Source organism: Hemiscyllium ocellatum, chromosome 30 (genome assembly GCF_020745735.1).
Source record: "Hemiscyllium ocellatum isolate sHemOce1 chromosome 30, sHemOce1.pat.X.cur, whole genome shotgun sequence".
Classification (NCBI taxonomy): Eukaryota; Metazoa; Chordata; class Chondrichthyes; order Orectolobiformes; family Hemiscylliidae; genus Hemiscyllium; species Hemiscyllium ocellatum.
In genome coordinates, this window is record NC_083430.1 from 48,340,056 (window position 1) to 48,356,686 (window position 16,631).

Consider the following 16,631-nt stretch of genomic DNA (forward strand, 5'->3'; position numbering starts at 1 on the left):
CTCAGAAAAACGTAGTCCCCCCTCAGTCTTCTCCATTCTAATCTTTAATGGTGCAGAGACGCCGGTGTTGGACTAAAATCCAAAGTCACAGGGCGTCACAGTATAGTCCAACAGGTTTATTTGAAATCACAAGCTTTTTGGAGCATTGCTCCTTCGTCAGGTGAAGCAGCGCTCCAAAAGCTTGTGATTTCAAATAAACCTGGTGTCCTGTGACTTCTGACCTAATCGTTAATCTATGTCTTTTTTTGACACCGAAAATGAATAGAAATATTAGGGGGGGAAAGAACCCTGAAAGGTCCAGTGTAGATTTGGTTTATGTGCAAGAGATATTGGAGCTGGTTCGCTTTCCTGCCCCATCTCTGACAGCCCTTCATCCCTTCTGTCACTGCTGGGAGAGTAGCCTCAAATTGTCACTCCTGCCCTTATTTGGGTCCGCACATCCGAAATACGTTCCCTGAATGATTGATAGAGAGAGCAGCCACTCGTAGGGTCTCCTCGGATGTTCAGGGCCAATAAGAGGGAGAAGGCTGGGGAGGGAGGGTTGGATTTGCTTGGGCTGTTAGTTTTGCCTTCCATTAAATCGCTCCGACAGCCGAATATTAGACGGTGCTTAGCGCTGTGCCTGGTGAAACATGTCTGTGTCACTTCACCTTGTATCAGAGCTGCATCTCCAGCTCACGTTATTGACTACACTCAGTCTCCTGGCCGTCAGGAGAAACCTTGTACAAGCACAGCAGGGTAAGTGACCACTTCCAGCTGAAGTTGCGTGCAGCGAGAGAGAGAGAGAAAGGATTATTTTTTTCCATTCAAAACAAGAATCTAGAATGTTTGTAGGCTGATGTTATTTGCAACTTTGTGTGTGTGCACCGTTCAAAAGGGCAAATAAGCAGATTTCAGGAAATTAATGATTAACCTGCAGTCTTTTTTTATATGTTTCACTCTGAAGTTGTAGTAGAAGATCATTTGAGAGCCAGCTGAACAGCAGGAGCAGCAACGGAATTTGTTGTAAATCTGTCCTCAAGTTAATCGTTTGGCAGCAGAGCATTACATAAAGTTAGCTTTATTGAAGGGCTAAATTTCGAGTAAATTCCTTCCAACACCAATCTTGATTGATTTTTAGCAAATTGGGTTCAACCACTCTTCTTTCTGACATGACTCCCATCCACCCCTGGTATCTATATGTTGATACATTTATTTTATTCCATACATAGTAATTATCACGATTAATATCATTACCAGCGACAATTAATGATTGCCACAATTTCAGCTTCATACTGTGAGAAACTGTTTAAAGAAGCAACTTTCCACTCCTCTGCCAAAAGCAAATTGGCTGGTATGGGTACTTGTAATTCAAATCTGATGCATTTAATAATTTGCAGTTGTCTGTGATGGGAAGAGAATGCAGTTCTCCCTTGGGCCAGTTGTTCAGGAGATGTTGCGCTGTTCACATTGTTAGTCCTTAACTCGTCCTGAGCTGCTTAAGAATGAAAACACAAAATGTATTTTTGTTATTGATCTGGGGTGGGGGGGGCTTATTTTTTTTCTGAATCTTGTTGTAATAGAACTTGATTTTTTGAAATGGCTGCTTGAATTAAATTTTATCATTAAAAAAAAATACAATCTTTAAAGGTCCATTGTGGCACCAAGGAGAAAATCTTATAATGCCACTTTTCATTCAATCACTGAAGTATTGTTCATTTTCTAACAATAAGTTAATATTGGCTGTATACTGTGTTCAAATGTTACACTCAGTTTCATTGTGTGACTAAAGCATTAGAAATCAATGTGCAGACTGTGAAAGTCCAGATTTCTTCATCTATCTGTTCACTCAAAGTTCTCTGCATCACTTGACTGTACTTTGGTTTCTTAATCTTCAAAATAGCCATGACATTATTTCAATGTTGTCAATACTTAAAACTGTGGTGAGTTACTAAAGTCCCTAGTGAAAGGATACAGTCAAGGTTGGGACATTTTGTATGGTTAACAGTACTTCATAATTATATGCTGTTATAGGGATGAAGAAGACGGTGTAGAATGATACATTTTGAATACAGTGTAGATCATGGGAAAAAGGTTTTGGGAATGATGATCACATCATTGGTAAGTTAGAACCAAGCTACAAAAGGTAATGATAAAGATGGGTTTCCTTTTATTCATCTACAGAGAAGGTCAGTGCTAGCTAGACCAGAATTTATTGGCCATCCTTAATTACCCAGAGGGTGGTTAAGAGACAACCAGTCTGGACTCGCATGTAGGCCAGACCAAGTCAAAATGGCAGATTTCCTTCCCTAATGGACATTAGTGAACAAGATGGGTGTTTCCAACAATTGGCAATAGATTCATGGCCATTATTACACTCTTAATTCCAGATTCTTATTTTCCTGAATTCAAACACCACCATGACAGGAGTCCACAGAACATTACCTAGGTCTCTGGATTAACAGTCTGTGGGTGGCACGGTGGCACAGTGGTTAGCACTGCTGCCTCACAGCGCCTGAGACCCGGGTTCAATTCCCGACTCAGGCGACTGACTGTGTGGAGTTTGCACGTTCTCCCCGTGTCTGCGTGGGTTTCCTCCGGGTGCTCCGGTTTCCTCCCACAGTCCAAAGATGTGCGGGTCAGGTGAATTGGCCATGCTAAATTGCCCGTAGTGTTAGGTAAGGGGTAAATGTAGGGGTATGGGTGGGTTGCGCTTCGGCGGGTCGGTGTGGACTTGTTGGGCCGAAGGGCCTGTTTCCACACTGTAAGTAAGTCTAAAAACAAGGTCACTAGGCTATTGCCTCTCCATGTTGTCTATCAAATAGTCTGGTATGTCTTGTCCTTTATTCAGGATCGTCGATGAGATTTTAGGAAACAATTTTCCTGAACTGGGAGCAATTTTCAAGTTGCACGTAGACTTGAGCGTGTTAAAGAGAACAGAAGTTTTGGCTTGGCATAAGGCATTGTATTGAGAGTGGGGATCTGTGGAAAGTGGGTGCTTCCTTTTGAGGTTACACTTGAATTTCTGTAACATTTATCAGAGTTGAAGCAATATATAATTACAGTCAGTCATTTGTTGCAATCAGTCTGAGTTTGAAAGATTTCTGTGGAACATAATGAGCTGTCCAGGGTTTGGTAATATTGAGGATGATGCAGGGCTGACGCTAGATTTGTCATCACACATAACTCAAAATAAAAACCGGAAGAACTGTAAATACAGGAAATCAGAAAGGAAAAACAGAAATTGCTGGAAAAGCTCAGCAGATTTGGCAGCATCTGTGGAAAGAAACCAGAGATAATGTTTCAGGTCCAGTGACCCTTCCTCAGAACTAAGACTCAGAAAATGTTAGAAACACCAAGATATTTGCCTCAGTGCCAGGAACCCTGGTTCAATTCAAGCTGTCTATGTGGAGTATGCACATTCTCCCTGTGTTTGTGTGGGTTTCCTTCGGGCGCTCCAGTTTCCTCCAACAGTCCAAAGGTGTGCAGGTTAGGTTGGATTGGTCATGCTACATTGCCCAGGAATGTGCAGCTAGGTGGATTGGCCATGGGAAATGGGATGGGTTAGGGCTGGGGGGGGCTCTCTTAGGAGGGTTGCTGTGGACTCCATAGGTTGTTTTTACACTGTGTAGGGATTTATGGTTCTATTGACTGACTAGAATGTGTTTCTCTGCTTATTTATCTGAAATTCTTAGTGTATGAGAGAATTGCTTATTTGTATTAATATGTATATTATCACTTATTTCTATTATTTTGTAAAAAGTTGCTTTAATTTGGCAGAGGTTACTTCTCTGCTCAAGTGACAAGTGCAACATTGAACAGAATGGACTTATAACTGATCATTGGGAATCCTTAAAATTGCAAGAGTCCGGGAGATGTGGAGAATTAGGGAGTTTGTTGATAGTGGTGACTTGGGCAGGACATAGGGGAGTCTTCTGTTCAATATTGTTTCTTCTGAATTGATTTATTTGGTGTCAATGCGGACTTGAAAAGAGTATTACATTAGTGTGCAGGATAGGTATCATCATAAACTATGATTGTCAAACTCAGGTTCAAATGACAAGTATGAAGTTATTTTTTGTCTCCAGTACTGGTAATCTACACCCTCCTATTTATGGAGATTTTTGATTTTGATGTGATTTTATTTATTTATATATACCCAAGTACGTTGAAAAGTATTATTTCACATGCAATACAGGCAGATCATATCATACAAAGATCAGAGTGATTGATCAGAACGAGGAATACAAAGTTACAGCTACAAAGAAGCAGCATAAAAAACAAGATCGACATTAGATTTGAAATTTGAGGCCCATTCAGAAGTCTAATAACAGTAGGGAAAATGCTGTTCTTCAACCTGTGGGTAAGATTTTGTGCCTTCTGCCTTATGGAACAGGTTGGAAAGATCAGAACCAGGTGGGAAGGGTCTTTGATAATGTTGGCTGCCTTTTTGAGGCATTGAGATGTATCAACGGAGTTAGTGGATGGAAGGTTAGCTTGCCTGATGGCCTGGGCTGTGTTCACAATGTTCTGTAGTTTAGTCAGTTTTAGTGTCAATGTATTTGCTACACATTGATGCCAAGACTATATATAAACACCATACATTTATTCATGAAAAATCCACAATCGATTCTAAAAATGAACAAACAACCACCCATACTTTCAATTGTGCATCCCTCAATAGAAATGTCTGCACTCTTCAACTGCTTGAAGCACCAGGTTAGAACATCTATCATCAGGGAAATGCCCGAAACATCAATTCTCCTGTTCCTTGGTTGCTGCCTGACCTGCTCTGCTTTACCAGCAGCCCACTTTTGACTCTAATCTCCAGCCTGCAGACTCTGAACTGCAGTCCTCACTTTCTCCCTGTAACATCTACCATGACAGATATTTCTGAGCAAAACTGTGCTTGCATCAAATCCAACTGTGGGAACTCTCTCAATTTAGTTGGACAACTTTAACTCAAATTTATTAGAATAACAACTTGTAGCACCTTAAATACAATAAAATATCCCAAGATGCTCCAAGGGAGTACTGTCCAATAAAGTTTTAGCTTAAGCACATAAAATAACACTTGTTCATAGTCATTCATGAGATATGGGTACTGTTTACTAGAGCATTTACCACCCATCTCTAATTGTCCTGCAAGAGGTGGTAGTGAATCACTGTTGCCCTTGTGGTGTAGATGCACGTACAGTGCTGTTGGAAAGGAAGTTTGACTCCACAAGGAAGAAAGGTGAAGCAGTTTCAAGTCAGGATAGTGTGTGACTCGAAGGGGAACTGGTCTATTTAAGTTGTTTAAGTTGTAATTTTAGAGGATACTGTCAAGGGAGTCTAGGTGAGTTGCTGTAGTGCATCCTGTAGATGGTATACATTGTTGTGATTGTGTGCATCAGTGGTGAGGGGAGTGCGTGTTGAAGGTGGTGGATGGAGTGCTACTCTGCTTCTTTGCTTCAGCTGGCGTTGAGCTTCTTGAGTGTTGTTGGAGCTGCACTCATCCAGGAAAGCAGGAAGTATTCCATCACATCTGACTTGTGGATTGTGGACAGATACTGGGGAGTCAGGTGGAAGTAACATGCTACAGCATTCCTACCCTCTGATTTGTATTTGTAGCTGTAGAAATTATATGACCAATCCTGTTCAATTTCCCATCCATAGTAATCCCGAGGATGTTAAAAGTGCAATATACATCAATGCCATTGAAAGCCAAGGGGCAATAGTTATATTTTCTTTTGCTAAAGATGGTCATTGAGTGGTACCTGTGTGGCATGAGTGCCACTCGTTAACCCAAGCCAAGATGTTGTCGAGGTCTTGCTGCATTTGCGCATGGACTGCTTCAGTATCTGTAGACTGGCAAATGGTGCTGAACATTGTAGAATGATCAGTGAATTTCCTCCATTTTTGATATGATGGATGGATGGTCATTGATGTAGCTCAAGATGCTTAGGCCTGGGAAACTGCTCTGAGGAACTCCTGCAGGGACGTGTTGGGACTGAGATGATTGATCCCCAACAGCCACAAACATCTTCTCTCGGACAAGTAATGGTTCATATCAGTGAAGTGTTTACCCTGATTGCCTTTCTTTTTAGAGAGAAAGTGAGGACTGCAGAGTCAAAGTGCAGTGCTGGAAAAGCACAGCAGGTCAGGCAGCATCCAAGGAGATGGAGAGTTGATGTTTCGGATTCTTTCATCAGGAATGGAGGGGGACGGTTACTGAGAGATAAATGAGGGGGGAAGGTAGCTGAGAGGCAATAGGTAGATGCAGGTGGGTGGGTGATGTAAGTCGGAGGGGAGGGTCCTAACCCATCTGCTCCACCCTCTGCTCTGACCTGTCATCATCCCCTCCCCCTAACCTGCATCAACCTATCCCCTTCCCAGCTACATTCCACCCCACCTGCCTATTTACCTCTCAGTCCCCTTCTACCCCCCAAAGCCCCACCCCCCCATTCCTGATCCTGATAAAGGGCTTATGCCTGACACGTCGACTCTCCTGCTCCTCGGATGCTACTGACCTTGCTGTGCTTTTCCAGCACCACACTTTTCAACAACAACTGTGTTTGATTCTAGTCTTACTTGAGTTCCTTGATGCCGCACTCAGTCAAACGTTGCCTTGGTGTCCAGGGATCTCACTCCCACTTCACCATTGGAATTCATCTCCTTTGACCATGTCGGTGCCAAGGCTATAATGAGGTCAGGAGCTGAGTGGCCTTGGCAGAACCCAAGCTGAGAGTGAGTGAGCAGGCTATTGGTGAGCAAATACCACTTGAGAGCTCTGAACAACCCCTTCATCATTTTGTTCATGATTGAGAGGAGACTGATAGGACAGCAAATAGTCAGGTTAGACTTCTCCTGCTGGACACAATCTGGGCAAGTTTCGACATTGTCAGGTAAATGTCAGTGTCGCAACTGTACTGAAAAGTTTGGCCAGGGGCACAACTAGTTTTATCGCACGTCTGCAATAGCAGTGCTGTATTGGTATTTTATCGCAGCCTTTGCAGTATCCAGTGCCTTCAGTAATTTCTGAACATCATGTTGGTGAATCAGATCGGCTGAGGCTGGGCACTTCTGGAGGAGCCCAAGATGGATTACCATCATCCAGCTCTAGATTGTTTCAGCTGAAATGCTTCTGCCTTCTCTTTTGCACTGATGTGCTGGGCTCTTCCATCAAGGAGGGTGAGGATATTTGTGGAGCCTTCTCCTCCAGTTAATTGTTTAATTTCTGCTTTGTTTACTGCTGCTGCTGCTGGCCCAGTGCCTCATGGATGCCCAGGTTTGAATTGCTAGATTTGTTTGAACACTATTTCAATTAGCACAGCAATGGTATCACACAACAAGGTGGAGATCATCTTCAATGAGAAAATGAGACTTTGTCTCCAAAAGGACTGTTTGGTGGTCACTGCTGCAGTTCCTATAGAAGCAACAGATAATTTGCTGAGGAAGAAGTCAAGTAAGTCTCTCTCCCCTGTTGGCTTCCTCACTACCTGCTACACATCCTGAAGGATCCAACCAGCTCAGCCAGTAGTGGTTCCACTGAGTCACCACTGGTGGACATTAAAATCCCTCACTCTCTGAACACCTTATGTGCCCTTGCCTCAGTTCTCCTTCCAATCAGTATTCAGCATGGAGAAGTGCTGATTGATCAGCTGAGAGGCCAGGGAATGGGGAAGGGGCAGCAGGTGATAGGCAAGGAAAGTCCTGATATTTATGTTTCCCTAATGCCACAGGGCTTCATAGGATTTGGAGTCAAAGTTGAAGACTCCACAGCAACTCCTTCCTGACTTGATCCAACTGTTTCACTATCTCTATAGGTTTGTCCTATTGGTCTGACATAGTGAGAATAATGACAATGCTATGGTATTGTTTGAGTAGTCTGTGGCACAGTTTCCCTTGTTTGACACAAGTACCCATATGTTAAAAAGAAGGCGCTTGCAGGGTTGACCAGGCTGAGTTTGCCTTTGTTGTTTCCACTAGCAAGGTTGATGTTCGATGAATCCTGATGGTCCACTCCTTTGTTTAGACTTTGTAGCAGTTTGATGCACTTGAGTTGTTAGTCTGAGTCATTGCTGTGAATCTTGAGCCAAATGTAGGCCAGACCTGATAAGGACAACAGATTTCCTTCCCTAATACACGTGGTGATTTTTATTTTAATCACAATTAATAATGCTTACATGGTCACCATTAGGCTAGCTTTAGTTTATAGATTATTTTTAAAAATTGAATTCCGATGTCACCATCTGCTGTTATGGGATCCCCAGAGCATTAACCTTAATCTCTGGATTGCTTCTCCCAGTAACATTATCACTGTTTTCCTTCAGAAGGGAACAAAAGATGGATCAAAAGAGGTCAGTTTAAGGACCTTTTAAGGGAGGAAAGAGGTCTTAAGAGGTTGAGAAGATTAAAAGAAGGAATTTCAGAATTGGAGCCAGGGGATTGAGTGCTAGCTGAAGTATTTGAAATTGGGATGATCAAAGGGCCAGAACTGAAGGAGGGCCAAGATCTCCAAGGATGGTAGGATTGGAGGATGTGAAAGATAAAGGAGGGAGTGAGGTCCTGGGGAGATTTGAAGACCAGAAAATTGTTGTTTACATGGGAGACAATGTAGACCAACAAATACTGACAACATGATGTCCTTCCCTCCAATCAGTTGGAGACACGGCCAAATAACTACAAATGCTCTGCATGTACATTCTACAAGTGCAGTCTCTATATGTACTTTCTCCTTTTTTAAAATCACTGCTAGCAGAATTATGCATCAATACACAGAGTAAATTCAACATGCTCAGATTATTTGCTGAACTGTGATTAGCAACAATGGACTGAGCTAATCGTTAATGTGGGGGTGCACCCTTTCTGAGGTCCATTGTTGTTCCGTATTAAAATCTTGTCTCCAAAGCAGCTACTAATCAGCTTAGATCAGATGGGATCAGGATAGATCGAGTGAATCCTTAGAGTATAAAGAAAGTAGAGTATACTTAAGAGGGAAATCAGGAGGGCAAAATGGGGACATGAGATAGCTTTGGCAAATATAATTAAGGTGAATCCAAAGGGTTTTTTACAAATATATGTTAAGGACAAAAGGGTAACTAGGGAGAGAATAGGGCTCCTCAAAGATCAACAAGACGGCCTTTGTGTAGAGCCACAGAAAATGGGAGAGATACTAAATGAATACTTTGCATCAGTATTTACTGTGGAAAAGGATATGGAAGATATAGACTGTAGGGAAATAGATGGTGAATCTTGCAAAATGTCCATATTACAGAGGAGGAAGTGCTGGATGTCTTGAAACGGTTAAAGGTGGATAAATCCCTAGGACCTGATCAGATGTACCCGAGAACTCTGTGGGAAGCTAGAGAAGTGATTGCTGGGCCTCTTGCTGAGATATTTGTATCATTGATAGTCACAGGTGAGGTGCCGGAAGACTGGAGGTTGGCAAACGTGGTGCCACCGTTTAAAAAAGGTGGTAAGGACAAGCCAGGGAACTATAGACCAGTGAGCCTGACCTCGGTGGTGGGCAAGTTATTGGAGGGAATCCTGAGGGACAGGATGTACGTGTATTTGGAAAGGCAAGGACTGATTCGGGATAGTCAACATGGCTTTGTGCGTGGGAAATCATGTCTCACAAGCTTGATTGAGTTTTTTTGATGAAGTAACAAAGAAGATTGAGGGCAGAGCAGTAGATGTGATCTATATGGACTTCAGTAAGGCGTTCGACAAAGGTTCCCCATGGGAGACTGATTAACAAGGTTACATCTCATGGAATACAGGGAGAACTAGCCATTTGTATACAGAACTGGCTCAAAGGTAGAAGACAGAGGGTGGTGGTGGAGGGTTGTTTTTCTTACTGGAGGCCTGTGACCAGTGGAATGTCACAAGGATTGGTGCTGGGCCCTCTACTTTTTGTCACTTCTATAAATGATTTGGATGCGAGCATAAGAGGTACAGTTAGTAAGTTTGCAGATGACACCAAAATTGGAGGTGTAGTGGACAGCGAAGAGGGTTACCTTAGATTACAACAGGATCTGGACCAGATGGGCCAATGGGCTGAGAACTGGCAGATGGAGTTTAATTCCGATAAATGCGAGGTGCTGCATTTTGGGAAAGCAAATCAGAGCAGGACTTATACAGTTAATGGTAAGGTCCTAGGGAGTGTTGCTGAACAAAGACCTTGAAGTGCAGGTTCATAGCTCCTTGAAAGTGGAGTCGCAGGTAGACAGGATAGTGAAGAAGGCGTTTGGTATGCTTTCCTTTATTGGTCAGAGTATTGAATACAGGAGTTGGGAGGTCATGTTGTGGCTGTACAGGACATTGGTTAGGCCACAGTTGGAATATTGTGTGCAATTCTGGTCTCCTTCCTATCGGAAGGATGTTGTGAAACTTGAAAGGGTTCAGAAAGGATTTACAAGGATGTTGCCAGGGTTGGAGGATCGGAGCTACAGGGAGAGGCTGAATAGGCTGGGGCTGTTTTCCCTGGAGCATCGGAGGCTGAGGGGTGACCTTATAGAGGTTTACAAAATTGAGTGGCATGGATTGGATAAATAGGCAAAGTCTTTTCCCTGGGGTCGGCGAGTCCAGAACTAGAGGGCATAGGTTTAGGGTGAGAGGGGAAAGATATAAAAGAGACCTAAGGGGCAACCTTTTCACACAGAGGATCTTACATATATGGAAGGAGATGCCAGAGGATGTGGTGGAGACTGGTACAATTGCAACATTTAAGAGGCATTTGGATGGGTATGTGAATAGGAAGGGTTTGGAGGGATATGGGCCAGGTGCTGGCAGGTGGGACTAGATTGGGTTGGGATATCTGGTTGGCATGGATGGGTTGGACCGAAGGGTCTGTTTTCATGCTGTACATCTCTATGACTCTATTCTAAAATTCAAAGCATCGCCCAATTATGTGATTTAGACAATAGTCTACACAAGAATTCATTTTAATTCTTTAGGGCAGCACGGTGGCTCAACAGTTAGCACTGCTGCCTCACAGCGCCAGGACCTGGGTTCAATTCCTGACTCTGTGCAAACTCCACACAGACAGTTGCCATTCTCCCCGTGTCTGCGTGGGTTTCCTCCGGGTGCTCTAGTTTCCTCCCATAGTCCAAAGATGTACAGTTTAGGTGAATTGGCCATGCTAAATTGCCTGTAGTGTTAGGTGCGTTAGTCAGGGGTAAATGTAGGGGAATGGGTCTGGGTGGGTTGCTCTTCGGAGGGTCGGTGTGGAGTTGTAGGACCGAAGGGCCTGTTTCCACACTGTAGGGAATCTAATCTAAATGAAAATTGGATATTCAGGGAAATGTTAAAACTTCAAACACCTGAACTAAATGTAGTGCTTTTATTGTGGACAGCACAGGTTCACAATCTAGCAATTAACTTTTTATAATTGCATATTTACCAGACTTTACAATTATGCTAATTGAAGGAGATGTGAACTTGATTCCTATTGTTCCAATTAAATATAAATAATGATCTTAAATTTGCAACTTAAACATGTTGAGGAATGTATCTTCTGTTATCAGGATATTTATTCCAGAATGTGTGTTTTGAAACTGCCTATATGGAAATGTTTTAGAAAAGTACAAGCAAAGTATCTGTTAACCTTGTGTGTTGTTTATTGTAAAGTGGTACATTGGAAGATGATTTTTATTAAAGCATAACATTACTTTAAGTCATTGTGTGCTAACAACTCTGCACTTGTTAAATTAAGTTTTGTAATTTTTCTCCCTTTCATACTTTGAAATGGAAACCTGAATAACTTCAGTGAACTTTCATTTAACAACTTTGTACAGTTGTCTTTCCTGATTTCCTGCTATTTTCTGTTCATTTTTCTTTGTTGTTTGTGTGTGGAATATTGTGCCTCTCAAACTTGATTAAGTGTATTGTGGAATTTACCAAAAAGATTGAGGGCAGAGCAGAAAGCATTTTTTATTTGGATTTTAGTTAAAGCCTTCAGTAAGGTTCCACATGGTAGATTAATTAGTAAAGTTATAGGTCACATGGGATTCAGGGTGAGCTTGCCAATTGGATACATAACTGGCTTAATGGCAGGAGACAGAGTGATGGATGATTGCTTTTCAGACTGGAGACCTGTGACCAACAGTGTTCACAGGATCAGTTTTAGGTCCTTTTTTTTATTGTCATTTATATAAATGATTTGGATAAGAAAATAGAAGGCATTATTAATAAGTTTACAGATGACCCCAGAATTGGTGGCATACTAGACAGGGAGGAAGGTTTTTAAAGATTACAAAGGTATCTTGATCAAATGGATCAACGGATTGAAGAATGACAGATGGTGTTCAACCTGGATAAATGCAAGATTTGTATTTTGCTACCGCAAACAAGGGCAGGTCTTATACAATTAATGGCAGGGCCTTGGGTAGTGTTGTAGAACAGAGAGGGTACAAAATTCTTTGAAGTTTGCATCACAAATAGACAGGGAGGTTAAAAAAGGCATATGGCATGCTTGTCTTCATTGCTCAGTCCTTTGAGTATAGGAGTTGGGAAGTAACATTGAGGTTGTACAGGACATTGATGAGGCCTCTCATTGCCCAGTTATAAGGAGGATATTATTAAGTTGGAGAGGATTCAGAAGAGATTTGAGGATGTTACTGGGTTTGGAAGGATTGAGTTATAAAGAAAGGCTGGGACTTTTTTGCACTATAGTGTAGGAAGTTGAGAGGCGACATGATAAAGGTTTATAAAATGATGAGTTAATGGTAGGTGTCTTTTCTCAGACAACTCAGGACAAGGATTTCAAGACTAGGGAGCACATTTTTAATGTGAGAGGAGAAAGATTTAAAAATCATGAGGGGCAAATCTTTAGTGTGGTTTGTATGTGGAATGAACTTCCTGAGGAAGTGGTGGATGTGGGTACATTTACAATGTTAAAAGACATTTGGATAAGTACATAGGGAAGGTTTAGAGAGATATGGGTTGAGAGTATGGTGCTGGAAAAGCTCAGCCAGTCAGGCAGCATCTGAGAAGCAGGAGAATCGATGTTTCAGGCATAAACCTTCCTGATGAAGAGCTTGTGCCTGAAACATCGATTCTTCTGCTTCTCAGATGCTGCCTGCCCTGCTGTGCTTTTCCAGCACCACACTGACAACTCTGAACTTCAGCATCTGCGGTCCTCACTTTCTCCTCAGAGGGATATGGGCTAGGAGCAGGCTGGCATGACTAGTTTAGTTTGGGATTACGGTGGCCATGGACTGAAGGGTCTGTTTCCATGTAGTGTAAAGTATCATGGTTAGTGTGCAACATAATTCAATGATTTGCTTGTGATATCATCACTTTGTGACCTAATAGTATGAAGGTCTAGCCTCCATTTTGTCTAGAGACCCTTGAAGCATGACACTCTCATGGAAGTCTGCCAGTATTTGTAACCAAATCACTTGGATATAGAAGTGCCTGTGCTGAAAATGTTGTTGCTGTTTAAAGCACAGCAGGTCAGGCAGCATCCAAGGAACAGGAAATTCGACATTTCGGGCCAGAGCCCTTCATCAGGCTGGGGCTGTTTTCGAGCCAGAGCCCTTCTCCTGATGAAGGGCTCTGGCCCAAAATGTCGAATTTCCTGTTCCTTGGATGCTGCCTGACCTGCTGTACTTTAACCAGCAACACATTTTCACCTCTGATCCCCAGCATCTGCAGACTTCACGTTTTACTTATAGAAGTGCCTGTGACTATAAGACACACACATATCAGAAGCTGTGATAAATATCTGATACATTCAATACTACATTATCCATGTCTGGTTCTCTTTTTTTTTCTTTTGGTGCTAACATAAACATTGTCTTATCAAGTACAAATATTTGTTAGAGGCAAGCCCAAGCCACAATGGCAGATCATGCTCATGACACAATAATATCATGGTAGACAGGAATGGCTGTTGATAAAATAGTCCATGTTCCCAGTCGTGGATACTTAGAAATTTCATTTGAAGATCAACTGGATGACCGCTCTGGACTTCAAAGCATTCATAAAACCAGAATTGGTCGCATAGTAGACAGGGAGGAAGGTTTTTAAAGATTACAAAGACATCTTTATCAAATGGGTCAATGGATTGAAAAAATGGCAGATGGTGTTCAACCTGGATAATGCAAAGTTTGTATTTTTGGTACCGCAAACAAGGGTAGGTCTTATACAATTAATGGCAGGGCCTTGGGTAGTGTTGTTAGAACTAGGGGTACAGGTACAAAACTCTGGTTGAGGGGTGGGTTAGTAAATTTGCAGATGAGAGTTTGGAGGTGTCGTTGATAGTTTAGAGGGCTACTGCAGATTGCAGCGTGACATAGACAGGATGCAGAGCTGAGCTGAGAAATGGCAGATGGAGTTCAACCTGGATAAACGTGAAGTGATGCATTTTGGAAGATCAAACTCGAATGTTGAATATAGGATTAAAGACAGGATTCTTGGCAGTGTGGAGGAACAGAGGGTTCTGAGTGTGCAAGTACATAGATCCCTCAAAGTTGCCACCCAAGTAGATAGGGTTGTTAAGAAAGCATATGGTATTTTGGCTTTCATTAACAGGGGGATCGAGTTTAAGAGCCGCGAGGTTTTGCTGCAGCTCTACATGTCCCTGGTGAGACCACACTTGGAATATTGTGTCCAGTTCTGGTCGCCCTACTATAGGAAAGGTAGAGGCTTTGGAGATGGTGCAAAGAAGGTTTGCCAGGATGCTGCCTGGACTGGAGGGCTTGTCTTCTGAAGAAAGGTTGACTAAGCTTGGACTTTTCTCGCTGGAGAGCAGGAGGAAGAGAGGAGACCTGATCGAGGTGTACAAAGTAATGAGTGGAATAGATAGAGTCAATAGCCAGGGACTTTCCCAGGGCAGGATTGACTGGTACAAGGAATCATAGTTTGAAGATATTAGGAGGAAGGTATAAATGAGATGTTAGAGGTAGGTTCTTTACGCAGAGAGTTGTGAATGCATGGAATGCGTTGCCAGCGTGGTGGTGGAAGCTGAGTCCTTGGGGACATTTAAGTGACTGCTAGACATGCACATGGATAGCAGTGAGTTGAGGGGTGTGTAGGTTAAGTTACTATATTTTACATTCGGGTTAAATCTCAGCACAACATCATGGGCCAAAGGTACTTTTTTCTTGCTGTACTTTTCTATGTTCTAACTAATAGCAAGAATTTCTGATGAAGGGAATAAAAAGTGAGGAGTTGGTTTACTTTCTGTTACTAAAGACCTCCCTTTCTTAAAGGAGCAATTTAAAAACAATTACAATCCAGTAAAGTAACGAACAGCAGAAAAATAAAGTGAAGTATAAAAAGGGAAAAACAAAAGGACAGAAAAGCAGAACAAATTAAAAAAAGCAAGAAATGAAGTGCAAACTAAGTATGGATTCCAAACAAAAGTCTTGAAATGGGTAACTCTGTTTCTCTCTGCACAGATACAAGTTGAGTTTCTCCACTCTTTCTGCTTTTATTTATGGATTGGGCAGCCAATGGTACATTTTACAGAATTGTGGCTGTTTAAGCAACATTTTGCACCTTTTTATTTTGCAGACCAAATGATAAATGATCTTGTGAAGAGAGCCTTGGAAAGTTTTAGTTTGCTATCAGAATGTAGGGGCTTTGTTGAATTAGTACATCAGGCCTTTCCATAGGAGGCTGGAAAGATGTATAAAAAAATCTGGAAAGCGTTCAAACATCAGCTCAAGGTAAATAATCACATCAGGATTAACAGAGTGGAATTCCTTTCAGACAAACCCCTGGAGTCTGATGATAAATTTGTCAAAAGAAGAGACAGTAAAGGGTAAGAGTATGAATTCTCCAAAGAAGAACCCTGGAGCTCAATGAACTAGTAATCACCTCAATGCTAATCAAAGGATTATTGAGTCATGCAAAGGGCCATACCGTTGGCACATTGCTTGAAGATGGACATTAGCATGACACCACATCAAAATATAAGATCAAATGTTTTTACAACCCCTAATAAACAAATTCCTGTGTAAGATGACCCTTCTAACCCAGAATTTTCCAATTCTTTGATCTACTTTCTCCTTTTGTAACTCTGGTGTCAGTTTTTTTTTAATCAAGTGTTTTGTAATCTTTTACTGTGTTTAAAGATGCTCTGTGAATGCAAGGCCTCGTTCTTGTATGAATTCTGTGCTCCCAATAGTGTTACAGCATCCTATCGCAAACTAATTAGGAGTCAGTTAGCCGATGTTTAGTTTGCAATGCAAAGTGGTACCAACAGTGTGGGTTCAATTCCCATATCAGCTGGAGTTACCATGTAGAACTCTTCTCAGCCTCTCCCTTCATCTGAGGTGTGGTGATCTTCTAGTTAACCCACCACCAGTCACCTTTCTTTGAGCGAGCAGGGCAGCTCTATGTTCTGGTGATTTTGTCTTTTTTACAAACCAGTCTGATATTTATCTGTGATGTATTTAACATCTCATACACAGCACACAGTAGCTTTGGTAGTTTTTATATATAAAAAAATTTTTTCCTTTATCACACACACATTGCTTTTGTGAAAAACCCCTCTTCAAAAATCCAGCAGCCATTTGTTGTATAGTGAGCTTCATAAATCTGGAAAACATATCTTACTAAAATTTGTAAAGTGCACATTACTGATCTTGTCTCAACTTGGGGAGCTGTGCACAGAGGAGATGCAAGTTGAAGAATTGATGTGACCGTAGGAGACTGAT

The 16,631-nt window shown here is 42.0% G+C and overlaps 1 protein-coding gene across 1 annotated transcript in view; it reads left to right on the forward strand.

The window, feature by feature from the left end:
• Positions 1 to 580: 580 nt before the first annotated feature.
• Positions 581 to 16,631, forward strand: part of si:dkey-34d22.1 (discoidin, CUB and LCCL domain-containing protein 1) — a 142,213-nt gene continuing 126,162 nt past the window's right edge. Inside the window, exon 1 of the mRNA XM_060847378.1 lies at positions 581 to 738. Coding sequence (XP_060703361.1) covers positions 633 to 738 — 106 coding nt within the window. The 5' untranslated portion in view covers positions 581 to 632. The remainder of the gene's footprint in view (positions 739 to 16,631) is intronic.